The 22,617-nt window shown below is 40.9% G+C and overlaps 1 protein-coding gene across 3 annotated transcripts in view; it reads right to left on the bottom strand.

Moving 5' to 3' along the window:
* Window positions 1–22,617, bottom strand: part of DIAPH3 (diaphanous related formin 3) — a 456,179-nt gene that overhangs the window by 380,321 nt on the left and 53,241 nt on the right. For all 3 annotated transcript variants that reach the window (XM_075918922.1, XM_006113561.4, XM_075918921.1), the window contains 4 exons: window positions 13,897–13,971; window positions 13,741–13,810; window positions 8,184–8,320; window positions 6,859–6,964 (listed from right to left, as the gene is read on the bottom strand). In XM_075918922.1, the coding sequence (XP_075775037.1) occupies window positions 6,859–6,964; window positions 8,184–8,320; window positions 13,741–13,810; window positions 13,897–13,971 (388 nt within the window). The remainder of the gene's footprint in view (window positions 1–6,858; window positions 6,965–8,183; window positions 8,321–13,740; window positions 13,811–13,896; window positions 13,972–22,617) is intronic.

The following is a 22,617-nucleotide window of genomic DNA, read 5'->3' as shown; positions in this document are numbered from 1 at the left end:
TTGCAGGGATTGTTGTACATGTGATGGTATCACCATCACCTGAATGCTGTCCCTCACTGGAGTGTATACTGTAGCCAGCCAGTGTTGGAGGCAGTGAAAATGTGATCTTGCATTTTGAACAACAGTTGTTGAGGCAGCCATGTGTCCCGGTAGTTGTAACGACACTGACAGGAATCGTCGAGGCATGAGTCAGCGTGTGAACAAGATCTCGAATGGTGGCGAAACGTTCGGCAAGTAAGTAAGCGCGTGCTGTTTTCGAGTCAAGCCTTGCCCCAATGAAAATCAGATCTTGTGTAGGTTCTGACGAGGATTTCTGCATGATTCTGAGGAGACCCAGAGAGTGAAAGACCTGAAAGGCTGTTGTCACCATGTGTTTGGCCTCTGAATATGTTAGGCCTCTTATGAGGCAATCGTCCAAGTATGGGAAAATTGTCACTCCCAGTCTGCGCAAGTGGGCAGCCACTACCGCTAAGGTTTTGGTGAAAACTCTGGGTGCGCATGCAAATCCAAAAGGTAGTATTCTGTATTGGAAATGTTCTTGGCCAAGCTAGAAATGGAGAAAACGCCTGTGTGCCACATGGATTGCTATGTGGAATTAGGCATCTTGCAGGTCGAGGACTGCAAACCAGTCCCCCTTGTTCAACGACAAAATGATGGCATTTAGGGTCACCATCTTGAAACGGTGTTTCCTGAGATAGCGGTTTAACCTGCGTAGGTCCAAAATGGTTCTCCATCCTCCTGTCTTCTTCGGGGTAAGGAAGTACCAGGAATAAAATCCTTTCCACCAGAAACTGACGTGGTATCCTCTCTATTGCACCGATATTCAGAAGGTGCTGAACTTCAGCAAATGCTCTTGAGAGGGGTCCCTGAAAAGGGACAGGGTAGGAAGAGTGGTAGGGGGAATGGATGGAAAGGGGATGGAGAGACCAGATTGTACCACTTACAGTACCCACTTGTTCGCAGTGATATTGGACCAGTGAAGATGGTACTGTTTTAAGCGATGGTGAAACAGATGTAAAGAATTTTGTGGTACGTTGAACGTGGGAGTCGTGCTTGCATCCTCGATGAAAAAGTCAAATTTGCTGCTTTGGTGCAGGTTGATTGGACGAACAGTTCGGTTGAGATCTCTTACGTTGAGGACGCTGTCAGAAGCGCTGATTGTCTTGGGTATGCAGTTGACTTTTATTGAACGCGTAATCGTACCTTTGTTGGTAAGGGTAGGAGCGCTTACCCTTATAGGAAGGTGTGTACATTCCCAAGGTACGTAAAGTAATACGGGAGTCTTTGCCAGAATGGAGAACTTTGGTGTTACTAGCGAAGAGCTTTTGCTTATCAAAGGGTAGGTCTTCAACTTTATTTTGAAGCTCCTGCGGGGTTCCTGCAGATGATAACCAGGAAGACCGTCTCACTGCGACCTCCGTAGCCGTGGCCCGTGCAGCCGTGTCGACCACATCCATGGCCATCTGCTAAGTAGTATTACAGGCTATATATCCCTCTCAGACTATGGCCTTCAGCAAAGGTTTCTTGTTATCAGGGAGATACTGTAGTAGCTCTATAAACTTTGAGTAATTATCAAAATTGTGGTTAGAAAAGTGGGCCATATAGTTTGTGATTCGTAACAATAACGTAGGCGAAGAGTAAACCTTTCTTCCAAAAACGTCCATTTTCTTATTATCCTTGTCTTGGAATGGCTTTTTATATTGGGGAGCTTTAGCTCTACGTTGTACAGCATCAACAACAAGGGAATTGGGTTGAGGGTGGTTGAAAAGGAAATCCAGTCCTTTAGCAGGTACAAAATACTTCCTATCAATCCTCTTACTAGTTGGGGCAGCTGAAGAAGGGGTCTGCCATATTTCATCTGCCACTTCCATGATGGTCTCATCAACAGAAAGGGTGATCTTTGCCTGCTGTTGTTGCCGTAAATTCTCCAAAAGATTATGTTTCTTTACTGGTACGTCCGTTAATTGTATCTCCTGTGCGTTCACAACTCTCTTGAACAGATCCTGGAACTACTTCAGGTCATCCAAGGGAGGGGCGTCTTCTGGAATCACTGCCTCATCCGGAGCTAGTAAGTAAGAAGGCTAGATGCTATAGTCCCGGTGCCGTCGGTATCTGGGTAGAGAAGGACACGGTCCTGGGGAGAAGGTAGGCGACGGGGATAATGCCCTGTAGATTTTTCTCCACAGCTTTACAAGACAGTGAAGTTGGTGGAAAGCTCGGGGCTGAACCTGGCTGCGGTGCCAATGGAGCCCCATATGGGGGCTGTGTTGGCGGTGCCGAGAAGAAGCTCAGTGCCGGCAGATCAGAGTATGCCTGCAGTGCCGCTTGGGACATTTGCCGGCTCAGCACCAGGGGGTTTAAAAGTGCCCCAGCCAGTGCCGTTAAAGCAGCCATTGGAGGTGCCAGCATGCGGGCTCCCACTGATGCCGGATTCTGAGCTATTGCCGGAACCGGTGCCGCTGCCACTTGTAGTCCTGGCTCAGGCAATCTCCTCGCCCTAGGAGCCCATTGATGCCCTGGGGCAGGTGCCCCTGATGATTTGTCAAGGCATTTCACTTTGGTGGTGGCAGGCAAGGATCGCACTGGGGACGCCTTAGCTTTCTCATTAATGGTCGTCCCAGGAGACGTTGCCCGCCGTTTCTGGGCTGCTATGCCAGAGGCAGGTACAGCATTGGACTCCAGTGCCTTGCCATAAAGGATGAGTTTGAGGCGCAAGTCTCGATCCCTATGAGGCCTCGCCGTTAACTTGCTGCAGTGAGTGCACTTCTGGGGGACATGCGTCTCACCCAGGCACACAAGAATCATATCCGTCCGACACCGGCATAGGCATAGGCTCCCGGCAGACAGAGCAATTTTTTAAAACCGGGGCATGCTGAATTAGGGGGGAGGGAGAAATTGAGTAGTCTCTCCTCCACTTGTTCCCTTAACTTGTTGCGAGATTCAGTCCCCCCCCGTGCCCCTCCCCCCTCCCTTTTTTTTTTTTTTACACACACAGATTGTCGCGGTCTGAGGGAAACTTTCCTTATTTTTTTTTTAAACTAGAAATCAACAAGAACTAAATAACTAATCAGGCTCTGAACTATTTACAAATGTGAAGGCTTCTTTGAAAAAGCTGTTGAGAAGTCAAACTGACAAGCAGGAGCCCTCGTCCATGGCCGAGGGCAGCTGAGAGGAACTGAGCAAGCCGGACCACGTGCAACACATCTAAGGCACGAACACCGCCTCTGGCATCCATGCATGCGCGATCCGGCGGACCATGGCTCTGATAGCTCTCCGATTCACGGTGCCGGGACGGGACCCGACACCTGGAGAAGAGCACCCACGGGGCCACTCAAAGAAGAATACTTTTCCTGCCCAACAGATCTACCATAATTTACCAAACATAACCCGCACCCGAATATACCCCACGGTTTTTTCTATTTGAGTAAAAAAAAAATCTTGTATACCACACACATGAATATAATCCATGAGGTATACAAGACTTTTCTGAGCCAGGGGTATATTTACAGTGAGGAGGGAAAAGGGGGAGGAGGGGGGGATCAGCCACTGACCGCCCCAGGTTCCAGCGCAGCCACCAGCCTCCGGGCAGGGGAGCGCTCATCCCACAGGTACTTCCACAGCCACAGGAAGGGGCAGGACCCACCAGCCTTCAGGCGGGAGAGTGCTCACCACCCGGTTCCTACGCAGCAGCAACAAGGGACAGGGGAATGAGCACTCCCCCGCCCCTTCCTGTGGCTGCACAGAAACCGGGGGGTGAGCGCTTTCCCGCCAAGAGGCTGGAGGCCAGGAACCGGGGGATGAGTGCTCCCCTGCTCTTTCCTGCATCTTCTCAAGAACCAGAGAGTGAATGCTCCCCTGTCCGGAGGCTGGCTGCTGCGCAGCCATAGGAGAGGCGACAGAGAGCTCACCACCTGGTGAGTAAAAAAAATTCTGTATACCCCGCACACCCAAGTATACCCTGCGGGAAGGGGCGGGGGGGTGCAGGGTTTGTAAAAATGAATACAGCCCGGGGGTTATATTCACTAAATTACGGTAAGCGTTATGAGCCTTGTCCTGAGTGGCAGCTCTTTATTGTGGGGTCTTAGATCTGTGGTATGCTGCATCAACCACCAGAAAATTTGGTGGTGGATGAAGGCATAAAAAGTCCACACCTTTAGAGGAGACATAATTTGTTTGGTCTCACCTCTTGTTGGTTGGCAGGGCTGTGGCTGGTGCCTGCCAGACCTCGTCCACTACTTCCCTAATTGACTTGTTTATAGGTAGTGCAATCCTTGACTTAGTTGAAGGATGAAGATTCTTCAAAAGCCGGTGTTGTTTTTCGGGCACCTCTGATAATACTACGTCGTGGCTGGTTGCAACTCTTTTGAACAAGTCCTGGAATTGCTTCAGGTCATAGGGAATAACCACCTCACCGGGCGATAAGGACAATGTGGCAGTTGGTAATACATCAGGTTGGTCTGCATCACGTTTATCAATAATCTGTGCCTCCTCTGTGTCCAGATCCACCATTGGGAAAGGGAAAGTGTAGGACACGAGCGAGTTATTGACCTGTGGGGCAGTGTTTACAGTGCTCTAGACTGATGCCGTGTGGGTACCCAATGATGGTATATAGACAAGTGAGTTGGGTAATGTGGGTGATAAGACCAGTCAGGATGCCCAAAAGGATGGCAAGTGTAGCATGGCCAGTGTCTATCATAGGATAAATGCGCTCTGGTTGAAGAAGAGTGTTGCGACAAGTACACTTCACCGACCCCGTTTGTAGTCACTATAGTGTCAAAGTACTGGAACCATGGTGGAGGAAGAGAGCCATGAACTGAGAAAGGGAATCGGGATTGGTGTCCCAAGGAAGAAGCATATGAGGATCTACATCTCACACAGTTGTTTCATATAGAACAGATACATCATATCCCTGCCTGTGCGCCACAGGCTGACAACAGCTCAGCACAGGTTCCTGCCGTGTCAAAGAGCATGTGCAGATGGAGATGGCATCAATGCTAGTGGTGATGACAGACTCCAGACTCGGAGTGCACAGCACTCGTTTAACTGATTTAGATCTAGCCTTTGTGGGCACTGAAGTCTTGGTTGGTAGCAGCAGTAGCACCATTGCTCAAGTCTTATCCTGTTTAACGGCAGTAGGCCTTTTCGGTGCCACAGTAGCCGGTGCCATAGTTTGCTCAGATTTCGGGTCCATCACCAACATAACACGGGGATGTACGGTGCCTGGTTTGTCTCCCATACCAACCCTTGGGGTTAGGGAGCAGGCTCCAGAGGCCCTTCTTTGGAACAAGGGCTCACGTGAGGGAGGGCTCAAGGTTTTCTTCTGTTTGTTGGCAGACTCAGACTGATTGGTGTCATCCCTGTTTTTCTGAGGTTCAAGCACTTTATCGAAGAGCATCATACGTAGCCGGAGCTCCCAATCCTTACAAGCTGTGGCTTTAAGGCTTCAGCAATGGATGCACTTCTGGGGGACATGTGCTTTCCCCAGGCAACAAATATAAGACACACGGCCGTCTGAAGTGGGGATAGGGTTGTGGCACTTTTCACACTTCTTAAAACCAGGAGATCCAGCAATTCACTGTTTCTCAGCTCTCCCCCTTCTCCCCTTCCCTACCCCCCACCCCGCACAGGCACACCAGTAGCTATATGCCCAGCAGGTCTCATTCTCTCAGAATTTTCAAGTATCATCAATTTATCCTCTCTCTCTTTTTCCATTTGTTCTACTAGATTTTTCTTCTTGACTCTTCCTTTTTTTTTTTTTTTTAAACCAAGTAGAGTTCTGAGGACCACAGCCATTGAGGCTAGTGATGCACTGCCCCTCAGGAGTTGCACCTTAACTATTTACAACCTTTTTTTTAAACTATTACTAACTATAAATTTAACAAAGGACTAACACTTATAAATTAATTACAAATTCAATTCCTATCCACAGAGAACTGAAGAGAACAGGAGGGATTGCGCTTCACCTAGGACCTAGGGTGGTCAAGAAGGAACTGAGGTGAGTCGGGCCACGTGCGCAAACTCCAAAGGTGTAAACAGCACGCACCACTCTGGCACATGTGTGGCCCGACTGAACACAGCTAGAAAAAGTCTCTCATCTGCAGCACCAGGATGAGCCCGACACCAACAATGGAGAACCCACAGAGACATCACTCAAAGAACCACAAGTTCTAAGGTGATACTGCTCTATTACTCAGCAGTTCATTCTGAATTTGCCATGCTTATCTGTGACCCAATAAAGCATGGGAACAGTCTGCAAGTGACAAGCTAGATAGTGTAGAAACCATTGAATATTGGGTCACACTGTATAACAAAAGCCATTTCAGTTTCTTGTCTCTACACATATACTAGAGGGAGTGAACTGGCCTTCACCTAGGTGGGGAGAGGCCAGAAGGATACGCTGTTGGAATATGTTAATGAACTATTTTGAGCTGAAGCTTGAATACCCTCTCAACCCGTTTCTTTCTCTGCTGATAATTCCTCTTTGAAGTACGCTTTGATTTCTTCCCCTGATGTCAGAATTGTTTGGTTAAGGGGTATAAAATACTAGGATTAATTGTATTAGCCAGCCTCACTGGGCCCGGCTCTGCTGGGACCACGTTTGGCTCATTTTGCTTTTATTGGCCAATAAAACTGTCTGTTTAGCCACGTAAACTGAGTGAAGTCTTTGCTTCAACAATAGTTTACCTGTAAAAATTGCTTCAGCAATAATCTACATTCCTTAAATTACATACAACTCATTTCAGAACATGATCTAATCTGGGTAGCTTCCATTTCAGTCTAATGAGAAAATAAGCATTCAATACACTTATTTCATTTTTGTTTTACTGTAAAAAATATCATAGAAGAAACAATACTTACTTGAAGCTGTACTGAGTTATCCTGGAGGCCTTCTACAATAGGAGAGAATCTGTCAACATTCCTTTCTTCTGCTGCTGCTGTTACAGCTTCCAAAATTTTTTCAAGGCTATAGGAAATTTAAACACTTTGATTTATGGGACAAAAAGTATTATTCCTCACAGACACTTCCCCCTCCCCCCGCCTTTAAAAAAAAAAAAACACACATCTGTTTGGTGTGTAAAATTCCTTAAAAAGAAGTAGGGCTATACAATACACATTGTAATTTTGTGTTCAAATGTCATTTTTGTTACAAGGAAACTTTTATCTTAGTTTACACCTAATAAGAAATTTACGAACAACAAAATCCTACAGCAATGGGGTGATGATGTGAGAAGGTTGAGCTTTTTCCATCTCCCAGAACTACTTCCTCTTCTTCCTCCCCCATTATGGTAAATATTATTGTTACTAATAAATTACTTCTTATATGTCAATTATTAAATTAAACTAAAAGTTTCCTGATATCATAAATCCTAATACATAATCCTATTTTAACACAAATTTATAAAGTGTACGCATCTACTTGTTTAAGAAATATAAGCCAATAACCAACATATTAAAAAGCAAAACATTATTCATTCAGTTTTCAGACTACCATTTTAACATGTGATTATTTCTTATTTCCCTCGTGGAAAATTGATGAGAACATTTCAAAATGTTAACTTATACCTCTGTGACAGCAAGTTGGGGGTTTCCCGATCGTGCACCCTCATAGCAGCCAGAACAGTCTCCACCAGCCAGTAGCATAGAGAGGGGTTTATTGATTTTCCAGAATACAGCACAGCACATACGTGATGTGGCTACCGGGGGCGGGGGCAGGGCCAGGAAGGCTCAGGCCCCTAGGGTTAGGGCCCATCACCCTTAGCCCCATCTTAGCCTGTTCTCTCCATGCTCACCAGACAGCAACTGCCTCCCCTCAAGGCCCTACCGCCCAGCCAGGTGTTGGTCTCTGCCTTCCTCCCTTTGTCTCTCTCCCTGGGAGGCTGAGCCTAGTTGCATGGGTTAATACACATTTGGGTGCATCAGTGGGAATCACATCACAGCGCAGGGGGACACCAGGTTACAGAGCAGACAGCACCCCCACTAAGCCACACTAAGGTTCTTATAAATGACAAAGGGGTGATAACAGTAAAGATTTTTTATTTTCTGGTTAAAAAAAAAAATCAGTAAATTTTCAATAACATTTTTCTAAAAACTGATGATTAAGTAGTTAACTTATTCAACAGATAATGATTATGTACAAGTTATAAAAGGGTATAAAACTCTGGTAAATTGAATACAACACTTACATGTTTTCCTCTCCAACAATGCATATTGCAGATAGGAGTTTAACAACATCAGTCATCATGTTAGACAGTCTGGGATCAATTGCTCTGGCCAGTAATGTTAGACTCCTTTCTTCTCCCATTATTCTTTCCAACCCATACTACAGTAAAATAAAAATTCATCTAAAAAAATTGTCACAATTTTAATCAAACTTTTGAAAAAAGAAATAAAATTGTAAACAGATGTAGCAGAATATGATTTAGTATGTATTGTCTTCCAAGTTATATTTCACTTCAACCTTTTCCTTTTTCAGTAGTAAAAGAAAAGTATTTTTAAGCAGAATAATTGACATTCAACTACATCAACGGAAAAATCGAATCTGGGTGATCCCACAGAAAACACTTATTCATAGATAGCATAACAACAATCATACATCTCAGATTTGCTGAGGATTTTAATTAGAAATTTAATTTAATCAGTTGGCCTTCAGTTGTTAAGAATTTTAAGTATTCCCAGAAACGCTCTGAACGCAGCACACAATATTCCAGTAGATCTTATAATTTGTTGTGTGGTCAGGTTACTGAATATCAATTTAAGTCTCTGTAGGATGGTACAAGTATTTAGCAACAAGCATAAACCATGGTTACAATATAATAGTACAATTTTCCAACTGTTAATTATTTTTAATATGGAAATATGGTGTTTCCAAGCAATTTTCTCAGTCAAGAATAATTGAAAAGTTGAATGAAACATTAAAAGGCCCAAAGCAAAATTTGCTTAGGAATGTTATTTCTGAGCATCTGAAAATAAATCAAAGACCACTTGACAATCTTAGGAAGACAAACAATCCAACTTCCATGTAAATGTGAAGGCACTCGAGCTGCTACGGGCTATAACCTACATAACACAAGGCTTGCAGGCCCTACAATGCCCTGAAAAATGAATAAGGAATCCTACAAAAAGTGGAAATTTGGACAAATTGCTATGAATTAATACCAAAGAATGGAGCAAGCATACAGGAACAAAAATCAGAAAGGGCTATACAAAAGCAGTAGGCACAACGCATCTTCATTTAGTAAGGTTTTTGACACAGCCACAGTCTCATGATCATGTAACCACACAGTTTCTAAATTCAGAGATCAAAAGGAGATATTAACATTAAACAAACTGATAAAACATGTTAAAAAAAGCTAACAGAGAATCACTGATATTAACATTTAAATCTAACTGAATCTAGTGATATCACTGTCTTCATTAATCTTTGAAGCACAGAATAAAGAACCTGTAAATAGCAGGAGTTAGGGAACTGCCTTATTTTAATCCATTTAGTGAATTATTGGAATACTTTTAGGACTGTAACCTCATTCTGCAAGGGCTTTTTGCAGCACTGAAGTTCACTATCTCTACTATGAAACTGATCTAACAACTCTATTCATATCTGTAGGTATAATGATCTCTCTTTTAAATACAGTTTAGATAAGTTTATAAAAATTGGTTATATGCATGTATTTGGATAAAATGGGAAATATTTATTGTCCTGGAGGGTAAGGTGTCTGATCTTTTGGGATCTGTACAGCTTTTATATGATGGACAAGTTCCTCAGTATTCCTCATCATATTTGACTTGGCTGTCTTAGGTTGCTCTAAGGGAGCTGTATTTTGGACTTGTCAGTGATCAGTAATATATTGCAGAAGCTGTTCGTTAGTGGCTTTGTCAATCTAAGCAATAGCATAAGTACCAGTTTGGGGAATTGTCTTCCTCAGTCTTTGCAGTTCACCCTAACAACCATCTCAGTGTGACCCCTTTGCCACGCCAGTCATTCCGCCAACGAACCATCATTATTCAGATATTTTGGGGTGTGGTCGGAATTCCTCAATAGCTAAGTCAATACACACGACACATCTTTAAATCTACATTCCTAGTGGCACTTTTGGAGTATTTAGAAACCAAGAACTAAGCTGTTTATAAGGAGTTATTTCCAATGAGGCATCGGAGATGAGTGATTTACAGGAGGGCAAATGATCAGTCACCTTGATCTTGAAACATCACAGACAAAGAGAGCCCATATTATTGCACAAGGGCGGGGAAAAATCAATTATCCTGGGAGCAGCAGTAAGAACTTATACACAACTGAGGCTAGCTGGTCATGACCATTATTTCCTTCATTGTAAGGGTTACTACATTCAATTCCAGCTTCCGGCAGACTTCATGGCACAGTTGCAATCTTCTCCTGGTTAATTTGGGTCCCATACTTTCTAGATCAAGGCAACAACTTCTACATGGTAACAATAATCAAGTAGGACTCGGGGATACGGGTTCTTAGGCAGTGGCTTTTGAATGTATAAGTCATATATATGACTCAGGATGGAAAAAGGAAAAAATCAGTGGTGCTAGTGTATTAACTTTCTTATGTTTATCCAATGTCATGGAGCAAATGAACAGATTATAAGAGTTGCTATTTGGATTGGTAGGCAAAGTATTCAGCACTTGTAAACCAGGCAGGACCAGTTAGTCTAGAGGTTTGTGTCTGGGCCTCAGTGGTAAGGTGATTCTGAGCTGCCAGGGAAAGAGCATCCTGATGCTCTTCTCACGCTCTCCGGCAGCCAAAAAGAAATCATATTAAAGGATTATTATAAATTTAGTTGTAAAGATTTGGGATTCCTTAAGCAACATTAGCATAGGGAGTAAGGGGGAAACAAGGACCTTTTTCCCAGCGTACCTGTAAACCTGCCTGAAATGCTGCAGGGGCGGATACTATCAAGAGACCCAAAGGCTTCATGGATTGATATGGCTAAAATATGCATGGACTGGGAGATGGCTAAATTTGTACACATAGTGAGGATCAGTAAAAAAGTCATATCTGAGTTCAGTGAAGATGGGGTACACATCCTGAAACAGCCAGTCCTTGGGTAACCAAGCACTGGATAGGTTTTTGGCCAATGTCAGGAAGAAATAGTTAATTATGAAGAAACTCAACTGTAGGTTGGGGAGACAACTATGCTAATTGCTAGTGCCTCCTGATACACTGTGGCTATATCTACACTGGCATGAATTTCCAAAAATGCTTAACGGAAAAGTTTTCCGTTAAAAGCATTTTCAGAAAAAACGCGTCTAGATTGGCAGGATGCTTTTCCGCAAAAGCACTTTTGCAGAAAAGCGTCCATGGCCAATCTAGACGCAGTTTTCCGCAAAAAAAGCCCGATCACCTTTTTCGCAATCGGGGCTTTTTTTGCGGAAAACAGAACTATGCTGTCTACACTGGCCCTTTTGCGCAAAAGTCTTTCGGAAAAAGACTTTTGCCCAAACGGGAGCAGCATAGTTTTTCCAGAAAAGCACTGATGATTTTACATGAGATCGTCAGTGCTTTTCCGGAAATTCAAGCGGCCAGTGTAGACAGCTGGCAAGTTTTTCCAGAAAAGCAGACCATTTTCCGGAAAAACTTGCCAGTCTAGACACAGCCTGTAGGTATTAGTTTGATAGAATACAACAGTTCAGGACAACACCGCTATATTCCCTCTTCTGAGATCCACCGAGAGCACCTGCTCTAGGCTCCTCAGCCATCATCTCTTTCCGTTAGAGATACAAGTGTGTTTCTCCCTGCTCAGGTTTTTTTTTTCATGCTGCACAGCTGCCTGTCTACATTCTGATATTCCCAGCACTCAACTGACTGAACACGCCAGCATCTGTGTTTTGCTCTTCAAAGGCAATTGTAATTGCCAGCAGAAGTTATTATAACCCTTTTAATACAATTAAGGTGAAAGTAGTACGGAGAAAGCAAAAATTAATAAAAGGTCCTTTGTGCATGAGGTCACTTATCAGATTTCTTTAGTATCATTAGGTTCAAGTCCACCCAACCCTTTATAGGAAGAATGAGTGGTGAGGCCCCCTGTGGGCAGAGGGTGCTGTCCTTTTACTGGGACTGAGTTGGGCTGCACCATACACGCACACCAAATATTTTGATTCAAATTAAAATCTGTGAACCCTAACTAAACATAGTAAACTCAAGTTGTTGAGTCAATCCTTTCTTTGTCTGTTGATCTCTGTATACGCATGCCTCTATATGTGGTAGTAGCTCTTAAATGAATTAGGATGATCACCAGCCACTTTTCTTAATTCCTGGAGGAATTGTTGTCACCCTACCACAAGGATTTACATAATTACATAATTTATCCTTTTGGCCAAGGGAATGTAACTCAATATAGTAAGCTCTCCCAAAGAGCAAAAGATGGTCTTACCTTCACAAGTATCTGATTCCCTAATAAAAAGGAATTGGAGGTGAATTTCAAAAAGTTATCCTTTAAATCAACTGAGGAACAGGATTTGGTATCAAGGACACATTTTACAGCAAGGACGCAACCCCTTCCCCTGCCCAAATCTGCTTAACACTCACAGGAGTGTAGGGGAATGAAGTCCCCGTCATGTGCTGGGATCAGAGGTTGACTGCAGACCTCTATTATATTCACCAGATTGAAATAGGAAAAATAACCTCCACCGCACAAATTATTGCTGAACAGTTCTTAATTGGGTTGATCTGGTCTAGCTAAACAGATCCCATGTGATTTGTCTTTCTTCCTGCATTTCCAAGAAAAAGCTGAGCTGTGGCCTGTGAATGAGAAGATATTGCTGGAAGCAGAATGAGTAGTATTAAGATATATCAATATAATTGGAGTGCCTGGAGTTCAGTAGGACTATTTTGCATGCTTGACAAAAAAAAAAAAAAAAAAAAAAAAAACCAGAAATCTGAGAGACGTGCAAAAGCCTTCATGAAAAACAAATGGTACCAATGTGAAATATCATTAGAAAGATGTCGGAAGAGCTGTTCATAGCGATGGGCAAAGGGAACGCTTATACTAATCAAAAAAGAGTAACTGGTGGATAATGATACAGCAATGCAAAACAACAGAAGCTTAGAATTTAAGAGTTTGAATTATGATAATACTTAATGGACCATTATGATTTCAGGAGCCTCTTAGGTTAATTTGTATTGTTTATTTCTTCAAGAAAATTTAGTGGTAATTAGACTTTATATTAAAACTACTAAAGGTGATGAGGCTATATACTTAAACTCTAAAACCATATACACTGTTCAAGAAATTAAATGAGGTCTTCAAATTATTGAGGTTTAAAATCAATCTACAAATCAAACCACTGAACGACTGGCTAAACATGTTGTACAGATAATCAGCTTCACACTGAAGAATGAAATACAATATGGGAGAAACCATCAAAAATGTGTTCAATTGCAAAGACTCCTTCCACATAACAGAAGAAAAATAAATCTAAGTTGGATACTGAAATAATATTTTCCATATTAAAATAATCATTTAAGCAACTTGAACTTACTATGTTTAGTTAAGATTCACAGATTTTATCTCAAATCAAAATATTTACAGTGCAAACCACAAACATTAATAGATCTAGGCATGAGGGGCTAAAACATAACAGTGGTTTTCTTTCATATATAATATTTGAAAACCATTCATGTAAATGAAGTCACCTCAGGTTAAACATCTAAATCATAATGTAGCATAGACTACCTCATGAATAAAGTCAATTATTGAGTAACAATAAATCACATACCTTATTATTCATAAAGGCCTTCAAACACTGTACAACCTTATGCTGACTCCTCTTCACAACTCTGTCCTGACTGAATTGATAGAAACATTTCAAGTTGTAATTACCAATTAATTATAATATTGCAAAAAATTCAAGATTTACATGGAGTGTCCTTACAGTTTTGTTTCAACCAATCTTTCTAGAACATCCAGCAACAATCCCAGTCCTTCATGGCCGAAGTTTTCAACCCAACTAAAAGAAGAAGAAAAAAAGACAAAAGCTAAGTACATTTTTTCCATCCCAAATTCAGCACAAATAATCTTGAAAAACTCTACTAAATTCTAGATCAAATGAAATGTGCAAAATATGAATGATCCAGTATCAATTGCCTGTTTACCAGATACCCTTCATTGTGTTCCTGAACTCATTTCTGCCGAAGCCTTCCGATATGCAACCTTGTCCAATGTACCAGCTCCATCTTGGCTCATTCACTTTGAAGTTAAATTTTAGCCTTAAATTTAAATGAGTTTCTCTAGCAGTGACTAATCCTGTGTGAAGGTATCCCTTGGGGGGGGGGGGGAAGTTCCATTTAAAAAAGGATTGCAGTTAATGAAATGTGGTGACAATCAGCACAAACCTTGAACTTTTGCCTCCAGATGTTTGGGAAGAACTACATAAACATTATCACATTCATAGTAACTGTAAATCTGTATTACAAACTCAGTTTAAACAAAGGATATGATATGTATACATGTAAGACAGAAGCAACAGGGAAGCAAAAGGAAATTTCATTAAGGACTGAATTAAATGGTTGGAGAAAGCAACTGACAACTCTGCTCATATTTTCAAGTTATTTCATGTGTTTGATGAAGACTTGAAGTAAGTAGTAGGAGCACAAGTTAAAACTCAAAATGACTGCAGGCTGAACACAATAGTTCACTAAAGCAGTAAAAGTCCTGTTCAACATAGCTTTTTCTAATATTCCTGTTGAGAAGTGAGCAGACTTGAAAACAGATATTGGCTGAGTTCTGAATGATGCCAGATTCTGCAAGACATTCCACATTTCAGCTGACTCACACGTTCTCTTCAACCACAGAGTTCTGTGGGTGGGAAGCTATTTATCATGAAATCTATGGCATGGTACAGTATAGAGCTAGGAAGCCAATAAGCCACGAGACTGATCTCACCTCTAATGCTATTGATATTTGTGTACTTGAGAGTCCTTCTCCTTGTGCATGGCGTAATATCCAAGATAGCAGTCTAACAGCATTGCCCAGTTTTACACATATGCTAACCAAGAGGCTGCACAATCACCTCTCCCAGAAATGCCAACAAACCACCCAGGTTGCTAGAAGAACAAATTTAAGTATCATCCACTCAGCCACATTGCTTCTTTCAAAATTAAATGTAGTCAGGAACTTTCAGGTTAAACCACAACCAGAACATAGCAGTTTAAAGTAAGCTTTTAAGAGGAAATGTCTCTCAGATTCCTGAGGGAATTTTTAATCAAATCCAGAGAATTCAAGTAGTTAGAGTGGTAAACTGGGATGCTGAAGACCCAAGTTCAAGACTTTTCTCTGACCTTTATGGACAAGAACATGAGTTTTGAAACCTTAGGAGGCCCAAAGTTACAAATTAAGGCAACCTTAGGAAACAAGCACTTTCCCAAAGCTTAAAAACATTAAAAAGAAATTATTATCTTGCCAGATAACTCCCTGGCTAATAGAAACAAAGGTGATAATTCTGCTTTGTTGCTCTATAGCGCATGGAGATTTGTAAGTGTATACTTGCTGCTAAGATTCCTCAAGAAATTTCTGTGCGCTTTGAAAGAAGCCAGAATTTGGCCTTGGAGTGCAAAAATACTACCTTACAGAATTCTGACATCCTTTGTATGTATTTCAGATTCTTGTTTCATAAATGTTCTCAATCTTTGAATTGAAATTCCACAACTTAGTTTCCATAGATGCTAATAATATATTCGGATTCTAAGGTAAGTACTAAGAAAGATTATATTAAAAGGAAAGAAATGGAGCCTTCAAGTACCTTCAGGATTTCAAATCTTCGCCATAGTGACACCCAGAGAAAGGTCACCTTGGGTAACACTCGTAATTCTTTTTGGAATCCAGTTATATTTATGGCCATCGCAACATCACCTGGTAATAAGTTCCACAAGTGGACTTGTGTGATATGAAGAAGTACTACCTAATATTAGTTTTAAACCTAATACCTATTAATTTCACCAACAGCCATCTGGTTATTTTTATGAAAAGGTAAATAATTCCTCATTTTATAGACTTATCATCATATTCCACCCTTAGCTTTCACTATTCCAAGCTGAACAGTCCCAGTCTTTCTCTCTCCCCATAATAAGGAAGCAGTTAACCCCTAATTGTTATTGTTTCCCTTCTTTGTAACTTTTTCAATTCTAATGCCTTTTTTAGAGTTAAGGCAATCAGAACTACATGCAATACTTACCGTGTGTGCATACTACACATTTATGTACCAGACTATACTTACTGTCTTTATATAATAACTATCCTTTTCCTAATGGTTGCTAACTAACTTTGATTACTACTGCACACTGAGCAGATATTTTTTCCAAAGAGCTATCCAGTGAGCCCCAAGATTTTTTTTTTTTTTTTTTTTGAGGCAACAGTCAATGTAGTCCACCTAATTTTGTATATAGAATAGGGATTGTATTTTCCAGCGTGCTTACTTTCCTTTTAACAACACTGAATTCCATCTCCCATTTTGTTGCCCACTCACCGAGCTTGTGAGATCCTTTTCAGAGTCTTTACAGTATGCTTAGGACTTAACCATTCCTATTCTTTGGCTTTCATTTGATCTGGAATATTATTGCTCAGTTCTATTATGGATCAAGCAAAAGGGAAGCACTCCTTTACTATAAGGCTTTAGCCACTACTACAAATATTTATATTTAGCCCTTGTATCCTGCCTTTTAACCAAGGATCTTGAGTACTTAAAATTAAATTTCATGGGTTTTTTTTTTATAAACTATCAGTAGCAAACAGATTAACAGCAGAAAACTACCCTCTGGATTAATAAAATTTGTAAATTTCAAGATGCTTCATTAGCAAAGCAACTAAGATGATTACTGAACATGTGATGCTACAATATATAGTAATAAAAATTAATTTGACGAGGCATTAGAAAAATAATACTTCTTCCATGTTCCATAACAAGAATAAAAACAATTTTATTATCTTAGGTAAAATAAGTTTCATTACCACTAACAGAAAAAATCATTCCAGGAAGCAGAGAAAAAAAACTGACTGGTTTAGAATAAAAATTAAGTGACTGCTCTGACTATATCAGCGCTAACTCAAAATGTTCATTACTTTGTCCTCTATTTCACAGGGAAGAATATAGTAAGGTACTACATCTACACTATATGAATAATAAAAAGTCAGAATAAAAATGTATTGAACAAGTTAACTTATTTAAATCCTGTGATCTACCTGCAAAAAAAGGTTAAAAAATTAAAGCATTCAATTTAGAGTCAGATGTGTTTTTTTTCTTGTGATTCACCTCTGTAACTAATACTCAAACATTTGTTTTTAAAAAGTATTGTATATTAAATCTATTATTTCTCTTGTTCCCATTGAAAGAAAGCAACCTTATACAAAAAATAGTCTTCACTGTCACTTTGAAGTGCTCTAAAATCCCCTGATGCCAAGAAATAAAGTACAGAAACTGCAAAGGAGTATATGTAGAGCTCTGCACGCACATAAATGTCTGCCTGATGATGCAGATATCCACTGATCTGCAGGCCCCCGTTCTCAAGAGACATTGTGGACAACGTATACGAGTGGTTTTTCCTCACTCCTGGGAACCAGTGACCCATGCCAGCAGGTCCTCACAGCCATGCAACTATATCATCTCCAACCCAAGCCTCCCCTGCAATATCTCCTGTCTGGGACTGTACCACCCCACTGGGCCATAGCTGGGAACAGTACAGCCACACTGCCAGGAGGAGCTGCTTGCATGGGGCACTAGCTCTGAAGAGTGAGGAAGTCACATTGCTCTCCATTGGCCACAGTGCCTCTTGGATCAGTGGATACGGATGTTCATCTGAGGATATCCGCATCCATGGGTAGACATTTGTACCTACGCAGAGCTGTTAGTGTGTGGTGCTTGTCCAAATGGTGCAAGGACTTAAATATTCATATTTGGCTCTGCAGGTAACAAAAAAAAAAAAACCTGGAGCATATAATAATGAGTTCTTGCTTTAGTTAAGGAAACCTTAAGTACACAAGGCTCTTTAGGAACGTTCGTGTCAATTGACTCAGCAATACCAATGAGGGACATGGGCAACATAGAAATGCATTGATCATCGTGAGACTTGGTTGCTGTGGTCAACATTTGAAGCAGATAAAGCAATAGACTCCCTGATATTTTAAAGTTTCCCTTATATAGTCACAAAAGTGTTAACAAGGATTCAAATAGCATGGGACTTTCAATTATTGAACCCCTTTCAATTTAAACCCACACATTCTCTCACCCAGATTCAGACCAGGAGTGAAGTGTTACAGAAACTTTAATAAATTATGTGGGAAGTTTCAGTTCCAAGCGTCAGCATCCCATTTCTGACTACAAAGACAAACTGCTATACATTTTTGTGAAATTAATTAAAAAATGGCTTTAGTATTTCAGATTGTTCGAGCAGTATCCTCGATGAAAAATGATCCATATATTGGTTAACACTGTATTACCTTAACATGTCATGTTCATGCGTATTGACTTTTCATTTGTATGGTTCAACATTTAAACAGAAAATCATGCATTAATAAGTTTCACTGCAGGTTGGGGGTGGAGACACAAGCAGCACTAAACACTACAAAAGGAACATAGTTTTGGCTTCTTCTAGGAAGAGAGTCCATTATTTCCCAACACGTCTTTTCTCAACTCAAACAAACAGCAGAGTTCCTCTCACTAAAAGGGGAGCATTTAGCTGGAGAAAGTACATTTTACTTTGTACTCTTCAGTATGCTGTATTTCTCTTAATCCAATTTTCCTCTGTGGGGCATTGACTGCGAGTCATTTTACCAAAACATGCATGCCAAAACATTGTATTCTATAAGTGATATTCTATCATTGTAAGAAAGGTTACTCACCTCCTCTTAACGGTTCTTCTTCGAGGTGTGGTGTTCATGTCTATTCTAATCAGGTCTGTGTGCATGTGGGTACACAGCAGCTGGAAGATTTTCAGGCTGGTATCCATCAGGCTGGTCCAGGCTCCTCCATGGAGTGGAATCTTCATAGCCTCAATATAGGGTTGTGCCTACCCTCCACCCACTCAGTTCCTTCTTGCTTGCGACGCCAAAAAGGGGAAAGTGGAAGGATATTGGAACAGACCTTAACACCACATCTCTAAGAACAGTTACATGAAGGTGAGTACCCTTTTTTATTCGAGTGTTAGTTCACATCAGTTTCAACCAGGTGACCCCCAAGCCCCAAGTCTCAGTGGCAGGGTCAGAGTTCAGGTATCCACTGATTGGAACACACTGCTCTACCAAAGGCAGCAGTGTCTTTGGCCTGTTGGGTAACTGCATAATGTGCAATTCAAGTGTGTCTGAAGTACCACAGCACCTCTCTACATATTTTCTGGATGGAAACTTGTGCCAGAAATGCTGCTGAATAAGAAGCCTAATCCGAACTATCTAGTTCGTGCTGCGTGTAGCCGCGGGCACGGAGTCCGCACTAGCGGACATTTAAAAATGGCGGCGCCTGGCAACATGCAAATGAAACCCGGGAAATTCAAATCCCGGGCTTCATTTGCAAGTTCGTATGACTACATTAACCACCCTAGTTCGAACTAGGGTGGTAGTGTAGACATACCCCTATTGATTTGTACCTCTGGACGCCTTACTCAATTTATCTGAAGAAGTGGGTTGTACTCACAAAAGCTCATGATACTATCTAAATATTTGTTAGGCTCTAAGGTGCTGCAGGACCATTAGTTGTTCTTTAAGTTTTATACTAATTAACAGATACCACAGGAACAGATAAATATGGATGTCTTGCTCACTCCCTCAAGAATACTATTACTAGCATTTGGGACTATTAGACCATGTCTACACTAGGAGATAAGTTTGAATTTATTATGATCCATTTCTGGCCTTCCGATTTAGTGAAGTAAAATGTCCATGTCCTCGCTGAAAAGAAGAATCCAATATAGTCCAAAATAGCACATCTAGCTCTCCGCAGACAGGGGTTGCTGCCAGCTAACCAGGCAGCCTAGCTCGCACCAGGACCAAACCCCGCTACAGGTCTGCAGTTTAAATGCAGTAAGAGTTGGGGAGCAGGCTGTCAGACTCCTACTGCCTTTTAAAATTGCAGAGATACAGCAGGATTTGTTCCCTACGCAAGCCAGGATTGAGCCAGCTGCCTTCCCCTATCGATTCATTGAGCAGTTGATTAAAAAAAAAAATCTACTTCATTAGTAAAATCACTGCATTTTAACATCTCTAGCCTGAACCATTTCCGCCCACGTGCCCCTCATGTCTTTACAAATATTCAGTGATAGCTCAATGAAACTCAGCAGTTTTGACGGAAAGAGAAATACAAGTACCTCGAGACTTGCAAAGTTTTGCATGCTTCGTTTATACAATACTTTGAAAATGATGAAGATTACTGAAATAAAAGTTAGCCATAACAATCAATACATTTTGCCTAGTGACAACACACACACACACACACACACACTCACACACGATTTTTTATTTAAATTAAATCCATCTAAATTGAAGGTTTATTTTTTTAAATTAGCTATTACATTTCTCATTTAAATATAACAGTTACAATTAAATCCTATCACAAACATACTACACATCATGAACATTTACAGTCTAAAAAAAAGAATTAATGGCTACAGTCTACCCAGCCTAACCACCAGCTCTTGCTTCTTCAAAATTCTGTGTTTTCAGTTCCTGTTCCTCAGCAGACTAAAAAGTAACATGCACAAGATGGAAAGGACTGTTTTTGTTCTGTGCTTATATAGTGGTGGCCTTTGGCCAACCACAGCAGAGGAGTTAATTAAGATGTTGTTTTATGACAGAGACAATATATAGGAAAGGATGGCAGCATAGAAAGCAACATAGGAGTCAACTGGAAAGAAAAAGGGAAGACATTATTAAGCACACACACAGCTTTCTATATCCCCCCACACTTTTGTCACTGAAAAAGTGTCATGGCTTCTGAGCCTAAGAGACCTCCTAACTGGGAATATTTTGAAGCAATTTGGTCCCTTGCTAAAAAAAAAGGAAAATGTGTCAAGCATAAGTGATGCAAGAAGATGAGGCCTAATTACATAAATGAAACATCATACGGAAAAATGCTTATTGGAAGAAAATTATGTGGATAAAGATGATCCACTCAGCCATATCCACAACTGGTTAGTAATTTAGGTCAGGTCTATACTACACCCGGAAGATCAGCTTAAGGTACTCAACTCCAGCTACATAAATAATGTAGCTGGAGTCAACGTACCAGAAGACAAGCTTGGCACAGTCTTCACAGTGGGAGGTCGATGGGAGCAAATGCTCCCGTCTGCTTTTCATATTTCTCACAACTGTGAGGATTACCAGCACTGACCAGGGATACCCTCAGCATTCAATTTACCAGGTCTTTGGTAGATCCATTCAATCTAACACCAGAAGATCCATCTCCAGCGCTTAAGTATAGGCATGGCCTTAAACAATTAAAAAAATCAAAAAGTCTTGCGGAACGTTGAAAAACCGATTTATTTGGACAAACTTTCAGGGATTAAAAACTTCCTTTGTTGTTCAAGGCTCTCTTTTAGAGTTGGTGTGATTTGACAAGTAAATTCCCAAGCTGTTTGCTATGTTGGATGTTGCTAGAAAAAAAATTTAGCTTAGCTAATCGTTATTAAACAAGCCGTAAGTTAACGAGGTTTAGAATCTATCACCCAACCATTCATAAGAACATAAGAATGGCCGTACTGGGTCAGACCAAAGGTCCATCTAGCCCAGTATCCTGTCTACCGACAGTGGCCAGCACCAGGTGCCCAAGAGAGAGTGGATAGAAGACAATGATCAAGCGATTTGTCTCCTGCCATCCCTCTCCAGCCTCTGACAAACAGAGGCCAAGGACACCATTACTCCCCTGGCTAATAGCCTTTTATGGACCTAACCTCCAGGAAATTATCTAGCTTCTCTTTAAACTCTATTATAGTCCTAGCCTTCACAGCCTCCTCTGGCAAGGAGTTCTACAGGTTGACTACACGCTGTGTGAAAAAGAACTTTCTTTTATTAGTTTTAAACCTGCTCCCCATTAATTTCATTTGGTGTCCTCTAGTTTTTCTATTTAGGGAACTAATAAATAACTTTTCTTTATCTGCCCTCTCCATACCACTCATTCAATACAGAAAGCTGCAGTAAAAGAAATCTAGAGTTGCCAGCTGCCACTGGGTGTTTTTTTTATTTTATATTACATAATGCGCGTTCCTTATTTTGGAACATTATGGCCACAGACCATAATGGTGATGCCGTAAGTCTATTCCCTATTTTTCTTCAGCGTAACTCAGCTTTTCCAAGGGAACCCTAATCTATACTTGCTTTCTCAAAAAAACAGACATGTCAGTGAGTTAAATGAGGTTTGCTCCAATATTAAGTACACTCCAAAAACAGTCAGTTTTAACTTTTTTGGTAACATCATTTTAACCTATGATTTTTTTCATTTAAAATCAATTACTGAAATCAATCTACACTGAGTAAAATAATGTGTAAACATCCAGGACAATCTTACAAGATTTCTAATTGACTATCGTATCCAATATGAAATTCTATGAATACTTGTAGATACCTTCAAAGTATTTATGCAAACTGGAATTGAATCAGAACACATTGGATTAGAATC

Source organism: Pelodiscus sinensis, chromosome 1 (assembly GCF_049634645.1).
Source record: "Pelodiscus sinensis isolate JC-2024 chromosome 1, ASM4963464v1, whole genome shotgun sequence".
Classification (NCBI taxonomy): domain Eukaryota; kingdom Metazoa; phylum Chordata; order Testudines; family Trionychidae; genus Pelodiscus; species Pelodiscus sinensis.
This window is presented reverse-complemented; position numbering and strand designations above follow the sequence as displayed.